Below are 16,267 nucleotides of genomic sequence, written 5' to 3'. Positions count from 1 at the left end.
CGCACTTCCTTGAGAAATGCGCACGCCTCCGTGCCCCTACAACGCTGAAAAAATTGCAATCCCTGCTGGGCTTTCTGAATTTCGGTCGTACGTACATTCCTGACTATGCCCAGCGTATCAAGTCGCTTTATGCCTTGGTACAACCTACTTTTTCCAAATGTTGTTGGCTGCCGGAGCATTCAGCTGCATTACAGTTATTGCAGGCTGACCTTCTTGCTTCAAAATACTTACAAACGCGTGACAACCACACTAACCTGGTCATTAGAATTGTACCGGGCGCAGTGGGTTTCACATACTTAACGTTCAATGAGGGCGACACCGCCCCCATTGCATACAAATCACACCTGTACACTTCAGCTGAGCTGCGATTTTCTGCTGTCGAAAAAGTACTGACAGCAGTTCAGATGGCGATCCTGAAAGAACAAGCGCTGTCACAAGGGAAACGCATGTTGGTGGTAACACCGTATCCTGCCCTTGAGGCGGTGACGAAAGCTAGTGTACCCAATTCAAAAGCTTTGCATCCGCGGTGGATACAGTGGGCGACTTCCTTGACTCCGCCGGACGTCACATATATCTTTGACGCGGCATTACAGACTCAGGAGTTCTTGCAGTATGAATTTGTTCATCCAGCTCCTCTGACTTTGCGCCCGCTCGAGGATTACCATTGTGTCATTTACACTGACGGGTCTGCGCAACCCGCAACTGGATCAAAGCACGCCTATTCAGCGGCTTGCGCAATTGTGGTTGGTACATTCGTAAATGGTGATTTCCAATCCGATGTAGTACATACACAGTCATTGGGTGATTGTACCGCACAGCTGGCGGAGCTTCGAGCTCTGGTGCTTGCACTGGAGTTTGCTGATCCTCGAGTCACTACTCTTATAGTGAGTGACTCGTTTTATTGTGTCCAAGCATACAATGACAATCTGCATTTTTGGTCTCAAAATGACTATCGTGATTCCAAAGGTAGCACAGTTAAGCATAAAACGCTTTAGGTTCGAGTGGCAGATCTTAAAGAACGTCTGCCTCTCGTGAATGTAATTCACACTCTTGGTCACCAACGTGTTGGCGTCCATACTGTCGGTAACAGTTTGGCTGACGAGGCAGCAAAAACCGCAGTGGCGACATACTTAGTAGCAGCAGTTACCAGATCCAACAGTAAGATCGCTGATGACATCTTGGCAGCTATTGCTGCTACAGAGACGGGAAAAGGCTTTCCGAAAGGTTTCCCTTCTCGTTACCATTATCACCTAAGTCCTGATAACGTCCCGTTAGTAAGGATTAACGACGTTGGTGACAGATTGATTCCCAACGCGGACTGCAGACCATCTTTGATATCAGCAGCCCACGAGGGCATGGCGTCCGCGCATGCCGGCGTTGCGGCTACGGTATCTTTATTACAGCAACGTTACTGGTGGTTTGGCTTATACAAACAAGCGCACACCTATGTTTTTAATTGTGACTTTTGTCAGCAGATAAAGCCTTCATCTGCGGCGCGTCCGCCACAAACGCAGCTGTATATATCTAATAAACCACTTTTTTGTGTTTATTTAGATCACTGCGGTCCTTTTACCTCTGATACTGCGTACAAGTACATCTTGGTTGCAGTGGATTCGTGCACACGTTTTCTGTGGGTGTGGCCACAAAGGAGTGCTGATGCCCGTACTGTCATCAAGGGTTTGCGTGTCTTCGTTGGAAGTTTTGCGTGTGGTACCTTTCATTCTGATCACGGCCCTGCGTTCGTCTCTAAGGCGTACAAAGAAGCCATGAGAAATTTGGGGGTCCAAGTCAAATTTTCATCTCCATACCGGCCTGAGGGCAATAGTGTGGTGGAGCGGATGAACCGTGACTTAAAGCAATCTTTGACAGCCAGGGTTTTAGGTACTGGCCGGAACTGGCTAGCCCACTTGTATGACGTGCAACGTGCACTTAATAATCTCCCTAGAAGGTCTCTGGGTGGGCGGACCCCATATATGATGCTCTTTGGCATACGAATGTTTGTCCCAGACCTTGATGGTCTAGACATGCCGGTGGCGGCCGCGCCTTTTGACCTAGATGATCACTGTGCTGTATTGCAGAATCTTCAAGAAGCCAGAGACACTCTAGCGAAGGAACACGTACCCTCCACGTCTGATGCTGCACTTCAGATTCCGTTAGTTGGCTGGCTACCTCGAGTTGGTGACCTGGTCCGTGAGAAGGTGGAGAACAAGAAGGAGTTTGGCCCCTCTTATCGTGCACCAGTTCCGGTGCTTGGCGTACAGGGTACACGTACAGTCATTTTACCTCCACTTCCTGGTCGCAAGGATAACAGGTACATATCTGTTGACAATGTCAAGCTACAGCGAGTGGCCGATACTTCTTAGTATGACACCAGCGGTTTCTTGCCCTTCAATGCTGGGAAATTCTGTTGTGGCCCCAGCTTCTAACACCTTGCCTGATGTTGCAGTCGAGATGCATACAGTTACTGGTCCTTTACTGCCACCAACTGCTGGTGGTCTGCCTGAAGATCCTGCGTATGCTTATCCTACAGAAGTCCCGGTGCCTCTTTTACAATCAACCACAATTAACCAGTCACATTCTTCCTTTGACGCTAATTCAGTGACTTCCATTGCCCGTCGAAAGTTTCCATTTTTGTTGCCTGGTTCAAAAGACATTTTTTTATTCCCCCTTGGACTTACATTTGGCTGGTGCTCATTTGTATTTTTTTGTTTATGTCCATTGGCTTTGTGGTAGTGTTTTTTAGACTTATCAATGGACACTACCTGAAAGAAAGATCTACAATTCGTCTAATTGATGGAACTTTGGCCCCCCACTCCTCATCACATATCATGAAAAGGGACCAGACATTTGTGAACATTACCGCCTGGCCTGTACGTGATGGGATTGCTTGGGATGCTGTAAAATTTCAAATTCATGGCCCCACTGAAGTAATTAATGTGCCAAATGTATTTCGTGTTTCTATGGGTGATGTGGTCAAACAGAACATCCACTCAGATGATTGGGATGTCAAGGCCATTGAAGCACTGTTTTCTGATCTGAAATATTATGCTGCATTTGATGCTGAAGATTTGTATTTAGATACTGCAAATTATGATGAGCAATTCTGCTATCAACAGTATGGCACACGCTTCCTGCACAAAGCAAATACGTTTAGAAATTTTGAAAATTACACACAATGGGAACACTGTCGCGCCCCTAGGATGGGCAGCTCAGCCACGTTGGTGAACAAATTCACTTATTTTTCTGATTTCAGTGTGTCAAATCCGGCCTCCTTTTATTTTAAGGTTGCGCCTGAGTCTGCTTCTAAAGTTAGACTGACACACACAAAATTGTTGTATTCCAAGTCCTTTAAAGACGAATTGGCAATTGGAGGATATGATCTGTGGAAGGCTACTATCGATCTTAAATCGGTTTGGGGTTCTAAACCATGGCAGGTACAGGGAACGGAAGCTTTGCATCGTGCCTGTCTTATCCCGAATCACATGTTATTTTTAAATTCGTCAATTTTTCAGACCACCTGTTTTGGATTGGGTACTAATAAAAAATGTAATTCTCCCTCAATTCCGGATCTGGGTGCTTACCCTAATTGGGGTAATCATACAGATCTTTCCCTTGCTAAGTTGCAAACATACGTGTCCAACACGTCCTTCAACATTTCTGATTTGAATCCAGAGGGATGGTTGGTGTGGCAGACAAGTTCGGATTTTTGTCAACATCGGTTTCTTGGTTTAAGGCAGGGGTATACACAAGTTCGTGTGGACCCCCGTTTTGAATCTTCTCACACTGTAACTACATACTCGGTGGGGAAGTTATGCCAATCTTGGCTGCAACATTCTACCTTAGCATCTGTTAAACTTCATTTATCAAAATTAAACGACAAAATAGATTTGAATGATTTTGTTAAGGGTCTTGCAATGGGCAGGTCCAAAAGATGGGTCTATGCTATTTACAACGAAGTTTGGAAGCTGTCGCAGATTGAGGCTGCGTCCAGATTACGAGCTATTGACCAGGCCAATATGGAGAAAGTTTTGGCTGTAATAGATAATAGCATGAACACCCTGTCTTCCAGAATTTATACCTTGGATAACATTGTATCGTCTGTGTTAGACATTGTGCAGGATGATTTGTGTGTATTGTATCATGGTCAAAATCAATTGCGTTCTATTATGCAATTTGCATGGACGTTGCAAACGTTAAAGGCAGGGAAAGTCCCTTGGGATTACATGAATGTTTCATCTTTGTTCCTCCCTTTTAATTTAACTGCGAAACAACAGTTCATGTCCATGAAAGATGCTACATACTCACTACTGCACATTGAGAAATTGGAACCTTTACCTTTCTCTGTTGCTGAATTAAATTCTGCCTTGTGGCTTATTCACGGGTTGATCACGTTACCTTTCCCCTGTTTAAGTTCAGTTTGTGCATGAAACATTATGCCCTTGGCAGATATGAACAACTTGGTACTGCCTTTCTGCACGAAGTTTGGTCGTTCCCGTTCACGTACAGATGTGTGAGAGACGGTACGGAGGTTTATTTGACAGCTGAGGAGTGTACTTCCACTCCGGATCACTCTGTATTGTGTAGGCACATTCAGTTACATGGTGCTTGTAATATACACGCCCCTAATTTAGCTTGCATCCTGAAAGGGATTCCGGTGCCAGTTATAACACCGTCTTTTACGCTGCTTGCTAACGGTAGTTATTTGTTATTAAATAATGAAGCTTGCTGTGGGATGTTCGTGGGAATTCCTTACATTGTAACTGTATCACAGCGAGTAGTTTGCTGCAATAACGTCCTTTTCCCACCCCCGCATGGCCGGCTCGATGTATCCATCTGGCCTTCCATACCAACCTTGTAAGCAGAGTTCAACAAGATTAGCAGAATAAGGGCTCTATTGTCTCAAAAAGAAGTCACGTTGACTTCCTCCCGTGAAACATTTGTCCTTCACGTGGCTAACACACGCACGGAAGTACAGGCTCTTTTGAATACTGATCTCCCACTTCATTTTGGGACCCTGATTCAGACTATCTTTAATGCCTCATCAACAAGTGGCCTGGTTCATTTTTTTAAGATTGTGGGCTCCGGCCTCGTGACCTCCTTTCAAACTATTTTTGGTGTGATCCCTGCATTTTTTCATTCTATTTTTTCCAGCGTCTTCGGAGGTCTCCCTTAGCTTCTCGCCCTCGTAGCTGGGGTACTTCTATTGATTTGCGTACTGCGCAATGGCTGCGCAACTTGCGTTCCAAGGCAGCATGCCCCAGCTGCTCCATCTGCGTAACCGGATGCTTGACTACTATGGCACCTTACCGTTGGCGACCTTAAGCAGCGCCTATGGATTGTCCTTCCGGTTTCCCTTCTTTACTTGCGTGCAACCTGTCTTTCATTGCCTAGATTGTCCATTCCAATGGGCTCTGGATTTGTGATTGACGACATCGGTGTCTCCTTCCCCCGGATTATGATCAGCTAATGAGCTCCTTAGTGGTTCATGAGTTGGACTGTTCTGGAATCAGGATTATGGCCTGTGCGGCTGCGCATGGAGTCCTTGGGAAATGGGACATTAGAACAGCTGCTGCTGACTTCTTGGAAAGAAGTTATCTTGAAGAACCCGCCTGTTGTCCCAGTACGGTGCTTGAGGCTACAATGATCGAGGAACGCGTGTGGTCCTTCCCCTTGCTGAACTGGATGGCAGATAATTTTGCGGAACGTTCCAATGATTTTCTCTTGGAAGCTGTCGCTACTTATTGTGCCTACACCTTGATGGATTGACTTTTTGCCCTTGTCATTTCATGGTGCATCCATCGATGTTATATTTTTTCCCCTTTTACAGTGGTTTTTTTCCTTTAACATCAATTTTCTTTTTATTTTTTTCTTCGAACTTTTTCACTTACCTTATATGGACTTACAGTTCATGCCCTTAGTTTCGTTCTGTCAGACTTGAACTCTGCGTTCTTGAAAGTGCGCCCCTAGTGGTTAGTGGTCCAATCAAGGGGGGGTGTAGTGATGATACCTATCTCCCTATGTACAATGCTAAGTTAGCACAACCTCGTTAGATGTTAGAAAGCCATCTTGCTGCTTTTGCTGCTTTTGCACGCGACACTGTTGTTGCATGTTATTATTTGAGAAATACTTACTCGACTTTGCTTCACATGAGAACTGTCTGTTGTTTAACATCCTTAACAGTGAGCAGCGACCTTGGTCTGTACATTGTGAAAAGAACAAGTCTGGGTCGCTAGACGGTGCATGTTGTTAAGTGCAGGTTGATCGGCCCACTTTTTAGTCATAACATGCACGCAGCTGCAGATACCTGAAAGACGAGTGCTTTTAATATTGTAGTGCAGCATGTTTTAGATTCATTCAGCAGAAGAGTGATCCCAGGAGAGAGCCTAGCTGATCCTGTGATGTGATTCCACTAAGCTGATTTATATGGTATGGGGTTCCCCATTCAAGCCTAGAGACCTTCTATTAGTCTAATAATAATACTATTAGTTTATTAGCGAAAGGAAGGTGGCTGATTTCCACTGTCATTTTATTATGATTGCTCCTTTCATTTTCTATGGTATTGTAACAATGCTGATGGTTCTAATCTTAACCATTTGTCTGCTTATGTTAGCCAAAATACTGCATCATAGGACACGAGGTTTATAAATTAAACTCTTTAAACTTTAACCGTGTCTCTGTTTATTCTGTTGTGGACTGATATGAGAATAATAACGAAAAGGTATTTCTGATTCCCACCATTCCTGAGAATATTCTACGTCACTTGTTCTGGGTTGTCTATACATTGGGACCGCCGAGCTAGATCTCGGATAACGAATGGGACACTAAGCTAGTCGGATAAGGGGTTCTGAGGGGAGTTTTTGGTACACCACAATTCTCTGAGGTCCTGGGTTCCTGCGCATAGTTCTGTGCATAAGCAGAATCCCTGCAACAATATTGAGATTAAGGCTATGTCAATGGGAAGTTTTTTCTCATAATTGCATAACACAGATTCTGAATTGTTGAATCTAGACCGAAATAATAGAAAGATACTATTAGTATAGAGGTTGTATGAGCTCATGCCCTACATGGAATAGAAATGGGTTCTTCTGCCAGTCTACAAATTGAGGGGGCAGAGTCAGTACATGCAAAATTTAGGGAACGGCAACCACAACAGATTGAGCTGGGGGCATATATGTAAGAATGCTATGTGAGTCCAAGGCTATACACTTGGGACTTTAATTGGAATTAGAGAACACTCTGTGGGACTGTGATAGCAATGCTATGATTATGATCACTCCCCACAAGGTACAATAAGGTTTTGACCTTTTGAATCAAGACCGCAGCATCTAATAGATTGAAGCGGGAGAGGGGTCGAGTCAGCACAGGTCACATACATATGTAAATCAGGCATCCAACAATAGATCCCACCAAAGATTGACACATGATAAGGAATAGTTACTCCGGAGGAAATGATGATAGAACCACAGTGGTGGAGAGCTTGATAGATGACCATCGATATACGAATTACAAAATTGGGAGTTTTTTTACAATATCGAACCGTGTGGAATCAGCGGAATAAGTCAAGAAACTTAACTATACGAGGGTGGAAATCATGCGAATCAGGAACCAATCACAGACAAGATAACTTGGGTCAAATAGAAGCAGGTAGTACAAGCACATACTAGGGACGTTTCAGAAGGATACGCAGTCTCACGCCACATCGAAACGGGCTCATAGGTAAGGCGGAGGAATACTCACTAAATTTAACTCTCGTGGGATATACCTATCCTTATAATTTATCGAATTGGATAAAAGCAGGGATAAAATATATTAATAGCTTTCCATAAAATTATGTATTTCTTTATTAGTCGGTGCATGTCAGACTGAGGATCAACGTGGACCTCAGAAACCTTCCGTATTGAGAAAATATCCAATTGGAAAAACGGGGGTCTCTAGAACGCAGCCTTCAGGTAGGCACTCGTGAGCAATATATACCAGTGGATGAGGGCGGGGACAAAACTCTGTCGAAGCTTTAAATTGTAACAAAAGTATTATTTATCAGACTAGAAGAGTCCGTAGAGAGCATAAATACCGGCAAAAGGATAGACAGCATAAAGACAGCTTGCCGGTTACTATAGAGGCCACGGAAAACGGCGGAATTTAGCGAATACGTCCCACACATAAAAGGTGAGGAACAGTCGAAAAAGAGTTAAATGTTGTGTACAGAGGAAGGGTTCCACCACTATTCCAATGCAATAATGATCTATAATATGGTGGGCTTTTCACTCGTTCTGAGTAGGATTAAGGCGTGGTAGAATTTAAACAATTAATATAGGGATTGGAGATAAGAAACAGGCTGTGAATATTGATTAATGAAAAGTTGCGAGGAGGGGCAACCGAGCAAATGAGACTATGTTCCCTTTGTTACTGTATGATAAATCTAAAGGAGAGAGACTAAGGAAAATATACTGTATCGATCTAAAGGTATCCCACTTACATTTGTCATAATAATCTGTGACAATGTTTATAAGTACTGTCGTGGATGGGCAATAAGAGGCATGACTCAGGCTGCTAATATTGATTAAATCCCAAAGAGAGATATAAAAGTAAAATATATCGCAACGATTCAAGGTATTTTATTTACATTTAGTATAATACCCTGTGAGAATGTCTATAAATGCTATCATGAATGTGGAATAGAGGCATCACTAAGGCTGTTAATATTGATGAACTGAGGAGTTTTGGCCAAAATGGACAATTACGAAATTATGTTTCCCCCTGTTAGTATTATATAAACTCTAAAGAGAGACATTGAGGGAAATCAGACTTTATTCATTGAAGGTATCTCATTTATATTTGTCATACCGTTCAGGTTTATGTATATGGTTTGTAAATACTGCCATGGATGTAAAAACAAAGTTTATTAATTTACAATAATATTGTTCTGATTATATGTATTTTATTTTAAACACGATAGTGAAATCAGAAAGTGCATCTGAGAAAACAATTAGTATTTTTGTCTTGAGAAAGATGGTAATATAATCACAACCCATCGAAACGCGTCGACGCAGTTGCCAGCACAATCTTGAGGATCAACAAAGACTTGTAGAAATAAGTGTTTTGCGAAACATATCACAAGCATTGTTATAAAATTTATCGTCCTGCGGATGTGCAATATATGACAGAGTTCATTGTCTTTTTATGTTGTTTTCTCTGTTATGCTGGTTCATAACGGCTGTTATAATTTGTATGTTATTAAAACGTCTGTTTTTTGATAGAGTGACTCCTATGAGAGACATTTTTAATTTTGTACAATGTATGGTTTTAATGTAAATAAACTGTGTATGATATGGTCTTAATGTGAAAGCGTATAATTGGACTGTAGTGTGTCTTAGATATAGGATTGATGTGTCTTGATGCAGTAAACCTAATGTTATTATTGGTATAGTCAAGGGATATTTCTTGTTTTACTTGGTAAGAGTACCCCAATTCCCTTGGTCAGCTCAAGGGGTCTCTCTCTGTCATACATGAATTGTCACGCCTACATCTTGTAGTCCTGTGGCTTATGTAACATTTCTTATATGCTGACTTACACACGTATGATTGATTGTCTCTGTGTAATAAGTGTGTGATGCAAAGTGCTCTGACACCCTACACTGGTATCAGTGGCGCTATATAACTAATTAAATGCATTTAAAAGAGTGGTTATGGAGGCTTGAGGGGCACTGTTAAAAGGTGGTGGTGAGGGAATCCGCAGTTGGGGTGGTAACCACCTCGACCATGGTTAGGGGGCGCCAACAGACATTGTCACACTGGGTTCCACAAACGCTAAAGCCAGCCCATATCAGAATCTGTCAGGATTCTGCCTCAACATAGATCTGGGATAGGGCGAGGCGAGGTTGGAAACTCTGGAAAACATGATCCATACTCCCACTGCTTGTACCAAATTCTCACTTGTGGCTTCCCACTTCATCCAGCTGGTCTTACTATATTCCCACCAGTGAAGCCTTCTGCATGGGTCCCTGCCTACCCAGAACCAGTGCAAGCATGTAATCAAGGCCAGTATCTCTCTCACTCTCCTCTCCGTCCATCCCATGGTTGCCAGGTGTTCATGTTCCTTATTCGTGTAGGGGTTCAGCGACAGTATGGATTTCAGCAGGAACCTGACAAACACTGAATCCAAAGGGGGCTGAGCGCTCAGGGTGGGTGACAAGGGCCAGCCATGCTCCTCCACAACACTGGGCATGGCCTTTAGCAACTGAAAGTCATTCATCTTTCCGGGTGGTGGTGGTCAGCCCAAGAGCTAGCCCCGCTCCATGCGAGTTACCCTTGATGTGAGCTCTGGCCTCAGCACCCTTCCACACTCAGGTTGAGGTCAAGTCCAGTACATTGAGGGAGTTATGGTTTCCTTGCTCACAATGAGTAGCAAACTACACACACACAACCTAATCTAATATTTAAAATGTAAAATCGAGTAAATATTTAAAACGTCTGTACACCCTCTGTTTCTCCACTCCATGTATCACCACTGCCCAAAAAATTACATTTAAAGTTAAAAGATTCAAAGGTTCATAATGATTTGGTCTGATTCTTGTGTAGGCAAATTTGTATGAAGAATGTCTTTTTCAAGACCCAAAATTCTAAGACAAGAATACCAACATATTCCGACAGAGTTGAAGAATTGTTTTAATTACTTTCATGAAAAGATAGTGTGGTTATTTCATACCGCTGTCGGTCTTCGGCATATTCCACGCGATACATCTTAGATAATCTTTGATTGACATAAACCATTCAGCGTCACCTGACAACTTAAACATTACACAAAAGAGCAATAATAATGATAGATATGTATTTTACATAAATATGCATTTTTATATATTAATAGTACATATTATATATATATAGAGAGAGATATAGATATCTATCTATGTATACATATATATATACACATATACATTAATAGTCTTCATATACCCTATATATACAAACTTTATCTTACCATAGCGTGGGCCTATGGGTAATTGATAAGGGGAAAATCAATTAGTGGTTCATAGGTTCAGGGATTCACATAGCTGGATTTCTGGTAGGAGGGGAATAGATGGACCTTTGGGTTTTGGAGACTCCCCTGTAAAGTTTGGGAGTTACACTGGCCTTGTACTTCAGCTGGGTGTTGATGTTGTAATAAGTGCTTTTACAGGAAGAACATCCGTGGCCTGTTTTTGAAGGGTGGCCAATTTCGTAACCTGACTAAAGTGGGAGAGAGTAGGTAATATTCCCAGGGTCGGACTGGGAACCAAAACCGGCCCTGGCCAAGTGCTCGGGCCCAGGGGCTTGAGGGTGCGGCTGAGCTGCTTGCCAGGGCCGGTTCCGGCTGGTTTTGTTACAGAGGCCGATATTGCAGCTATGCTGCAAAAAGCAGCCTGTTCCAAAAACGGCTCCCCAGGGGCCAAAAACCACCCGCCACCTTGCTGGCCCACCGGGGAAATGCCTGGTGCCCGCTACGGCCAGTCCGGTCCTGAACATATTCGAAGTTTATAAGAGAACTGTGGTATTTTGGGGCTTACAGCCTCAAGGGCTAGATAAGAGAGGGGAAGATAGAAAGATTACTTTAATGTGGTGGATCTTAGGGGTTCTCTATTCACTGACCTTTGGAATGGATAGATGGTGGGTTGTTAAGCCGAGTGCACTGAAGCTGTTGCAGTGTTCATTGCTAGTGTTATTTCAGGGTTCTGTGGGGTACAGGAATGTCACAGAGCAGCCACTAATTTCACTTTCAAAGTGATCAGGATGGACAAAGGGCAGGGATAGATTCAGTTTGAGCTTGCCCAAAAGAGTCTCTGGGGCTTTAAAGCTTTCAGGATTAGGCGGCCATATTGTTTTTGGGGAAAGGCTGAAGGATGGTGACCACCCAACCACTGCTATAGCATAAGGCATGCGACTGGTCCAGGAACAACCACACCAGCCCAGTAGATGTCCTGGTTTAACTCTCTTGGAAAGGGTGGCAGAAAGCTAGAAAAGAAGCAATCCCAGCAAAGCGAGACACTGGGTCTCCCAATGCAAAGGTGTGCTTAAGCGGGACAGAATGAGTATTTTAGGGGTCACTAGCTTCAAGGTCATCAAGTCCTTTAGTGATGGGACACGTGCCCCTTCAATCCTTCCAGGAAGTGCTTCTGACAAAACAAGTGCAAAACAATTCAGTCTTTTTGGTCTGCCTGGTGCTGAGCAGCCTGTGCTGCTCAGTGTGCTGGCGCTGCTCAGCATTCATGTTTTCTCTCCATCCTCTTTCATTATTGAAGGTTTAAGGAGGGACAGAGATTTGATTTCACTGACTGAACATTGAATTGTTGCTCCCAGTGTACTACTCCCCAGGTAACGGCAGAGATAACAGTACAATAAAACATGTTAACACCATTACTTCTTCTTAAGACTTCAATACGGCAGCTCCCTCTGCTGATGTCTGAGCTCCCAGAAGCCATGGCGCTGCCTGTTCATCACCACCTCCTGAGAGAGGATAAACGCTGGAGTTATCTCTATGACAACATTGGCGACTTCCTCTTGAAGACACCACCAATGGTTGGTTGCACCCTCAGGAAGGTCATTGCTATACTACTTAGTTTCACTTTCTATTTTCAGCACAGTGATTATTTTTACTGCCAACAGTTTTACGTCCAAGCTCAAGATGTCCCACAGTGACCCGGGCTCGGCGCCCAGTGGCGTATGGCCCCTGAGTTTCATTGGTGAGTCCTCGCCACCAGAGGTAGTGTCCCCGGCTTTAAGAGCCCACGCTTTCAAGGGGTTGGCCTTGCCTAGCGGTGCTGCCTGGGGCCTAGTGCTTGATAAATGTCAGAGCTGCAGTGCTGGGTAAGGTCCACTAAGGCGGAGGAGCATTGCCCCACTGCTTTGCAGCAGTGAAATAAAGGAAAAATAAAATGATACTAACTTGGTTATTATCATTTTATTTATTCCTGCTGCTGCAGCTTTGCATGGCGGGGCATGAAATTAGCGATAAAGGTATTAAACCTAAAGAAAAAATTGTTAAAGCTATTTGTAAAGCACCTTCGCCGAAAAACAAAGATGAACTTTGTTCATTTTTAGGTTTAGCAGGAATCTACTCAAAACTTGTGAACAATGAGATGTGTATATTGAAGAAGAATAAAATAAAGTTTGAGTGGCCTTCTCAATGCCAGAAGTCTTTTATGGAAATAAAACAAACCATTGGCGGTGCACCTATGTTGCAAGGATTCGATCCTAATGCAGACACTTTTGTCACTACGGACACTAGTGGGAAAGGTTTGGGGAGTGTACTTATTAAAAAAATGAGGAATAGGTGTGAAGTAGCTATTGCTTTTGCGTCCCAATCATTGACAAGCAAGGAGGAAAAGTACTCTGTGATAGAAAGAGATACGTTAGCTTGTGTGTGGGCATTGGAACATTTTCGCAAATTCTTGTGGGGCAGAAAATTCATTGTCCGATCTGAACATAAAACTTTGACAAAATTGTTGACCACGGATTACTTATCCAGAGCTTCAGAACGTATTGCTAGGATTTCCATGAGGTTACAAGACTTTTTGTATGAAGTACAATATGTTCTGGGAAGGAAAAGTGTGACAGCAGATTTTTTGAGCAGGTTATCCTTGCCTCTTAGGGAAGTGGATAACAGCCCTTGGAATGATGTGTGTGCGCCATGGATTTTCAATACTGGAGAATCGAAAAGTTTAAAAGAAGATGAATGGATAGCGGCTTTCAAGGAGGATGATGTATTGAATTTGGTCAGGAGTAAAATTGTAAATGGTTGGGGAGATTGTATGAAGACAGAGCTTCTGGTGAAATGAAAGCTTTTTGGGAGGTGAGAGATGAATTAACATTGGAAAGCATATTTGTGGTAAAGGGTGGCAAAATTGTACCTCCATGGAATATTAGAAACAGGATTATATCATTGTGTCATGAGGGACATGCAGGTATTACGCGGACCAAATGTAACATTAAAGATTTGTATCGGTGGCCCAAAGTTGATGCTGAAATAAAGAGATTTGTAAGGTCATGCATAGATTGTGAAAGAGCTGGCAAGTCGCTTAAGTCATTCAACCCTCCTTTGAGTTCATTGAGGTGTCCCAATTTGCTCTGGGAGGAAGTTGCTCTGGATATCATGGGTCCAGTAGTATGGAGTGATGGATCTAGCAAATATATTTTGGTATTAGTGGATTTATTCTCTAAATCGCTTAAATTAGAAGTGGTTGAAAAGGTGGACACTAGACCTGTAATTAAATTCTTGTATTACATATTTTTGAGGGAAGGTTCATCTGTACTTACGGACAATAGTGTACAGTTTAAATCGGAGGAAATGAAGATGTTCATGGAAATTGCTGGTATTGCACAGAAATTCACTGCACTATATCATCCAAGGGGTAATGCTGTTGTGGAAAGGGCTAACAGAAACTTAAAAGGTATATTGCACCTAGCTAGTCAAGGAAGGGAAAATTGGGAGAATAAATTGAAGAAAATGGTATAGACACAGTCACCGATCATGAGTCAGTTGGAGAAGGTCCGTTTGGCATTAAGAGAACACGTAAGCCCCATTCTAAAGCTAATCTGCAGGTGAATGAGAAGAGGTAAAGTGCCATGGAGTACTGAGAAAGTCAGAAAGTGTATTCTGGAAATCCCAGGAAAGGAATAGAACCTATTTCAATACTAAACATGGAGTGTGCAATGTGGACCTGAAGGTGGGTCAATGGGTACTAGTGAAATATGCTAGGAAGATGCCTAAAAGGCAAAACAAGTTTAGCAAACCTGTTAGGGTTGTGGAAGTAATGAAAAGCACAGTGAAGTTGGAGGATGGCAGTATTTGTCACATGAGTAGGTTGGCTAGGGTTAGAGAAAGTGAGAATGGTGTGCGTGAATTGGACCTAGATGTAAAATAATGCTGTAATAGGTACTGGTGGATTGATAGTTTTGCTTATGTTGAAGAGAGTGTTTCGAATCAAGAATTGCAAGAAGAAGGGGATGTGGCTGTAAGCAGAAATAAGAGGAGGCAGAAAGTATCAAGAGACTGTGGAGATGGAACAAGAGACTGTGGGGAAGGAACAGAGGTGAACAGCGAAGTCATGAATGGTGGTGAAGTTGTGGGTGGTGGTGATCAGAATGATTGTTCAGTAGGTGGAGAGACCAGTGCTTTTGGCAGAAGTATAAAGGAACCTAAGAAGTTAGAAGATTACGTCTGTAGTGTATAACATTTTATTATTCGTTTATTGTAAAAAAAAAAAAAAATGATGCCTTACTAGTTGTAAGAAATTGTAAATGTATCCTTTCAGTGTTTATAGTTATATGTGTTTATTATTATTTTTGTATTGTGTAATGGTTTTTTTCTTAATTTGTATTGGTAGAAATGGGGGGATAGAATTAGAATATTGTTTCCCTTCCATGTACTGAAGAGGGGGATTAGGATGTTTTGTATTCAGATGATGCTGCGCTCTCCCTCTGCTGGACAGGTTCGTGAAGCTGTATGAGATTGCTCAATAAAATACTTTTCAACTGTAAATGCTATAAATGGTGCTCGAGAGAATTTCTACAGGCTGCTCTGCTCAGAGAGCAGGGCAGGGGGAGGAGTGGTGGGCACACTGTAAGTGCACATGACTGTGTGGCCGGCCAAACCACCATGCGCACTTTGCATGTTCTCCACCCAGGCTGCATTACAGCCAGGGTGGAGAACATGCCCAGGCTCCCACTGCCTGTCTGAGCGCCAAACCACGGCACTCAGACCAACCACAATGCTACATTGCAGCATTGTGATTGGCTTAGGGGAGCCTGGATGTGCTTCCTGTTCCGTTGGTGCGGAGGGACGAGGAGGAGAGATGGAGGAGAGATGAGACAGTATAGTACGTTTTTTTTCTTTTTTTAGATCCCCTAACCCCATCTAACCCCCAGCCCCGCCACCCCCTATTTGTGCCTGTCGCCACTGGCTGGGCCCATGGTACCGGCCGCCTGGCGGGCGGGCAGGAAGCGACGGCGCCGACCATAGCTGTGCGGGTCCTGTAGGTTTATATTGGAGTTTTTCTTGCCAGACTTCTGGCCCAGGTTGGAAAGCATACTGGCAAGGTTCCGCATCTGGCAGGTGCCCGGCTGGCAGGCTCCTCGCATGGGAATGCGCTGTGGGCGATTGCGCTTTTCTCTCCGGTGAGGCATGGCCCTGTGAGAGGAAAACATTCACAAGATTCAGAACACACCCTGGGGATTAAGGGCAGGTATTGCAGCAGCGTCATGTTTGTACACCTCTTCATAAACAACAGGGGTA

General features: G+C 43.4%; 1 protein-coding gene and 1 pseudogene across 2 annotated transcripts in view; one reads left to right on the top strand and one right to left on the bottom strand.

The window, feature by feature from the left end:
• Window positions 1-404: 404 nt before the first annotated feature.
• On the top strand, window positions 405-13,811 carry LOC146809389 (uncharacterized; annotated as a pseudogene).
• LOC146809388 (uncharacterized) overlaps window positions 10,734-16,267 on the bottom strand; it is a 114,638-nt gene continuing 109,104 nt past the window's right edge. For both annotated transcript variants that reach the window (XM_085616201.1, XM_085616200.1), the window contains exon 4: window positions 10,734-16,162. In XM_085616201.1, the coding sequence (XP_085472327.1) occupies window positions 15,913-16,162 (250 nt within the window). In that variant the 3' untranslated portion in view covers window positions 10,734-15,912. The remainder of the gene's footprint in view (window positions 16,163-16,267) is intronic.

The sequence above is a fragment of the Triturus cristatus genome, chromosome 7 (assembly GCF_964204655.1).
Source record: "Triturus cristatus chromosome 7, aTriCri1.1, whole genome shotgun sequence".
In the NCBI taxonomy this organism is placed as follows: domain Eukaryota; kingdom Metazoa; phylum Chordata; class Amphibia; order Caudata; family Salamandridae; genus Triturus; species Triturus cristatus.
This window is presented reverse-complemented; position numbering and strand designations above follow the sequence as displayed.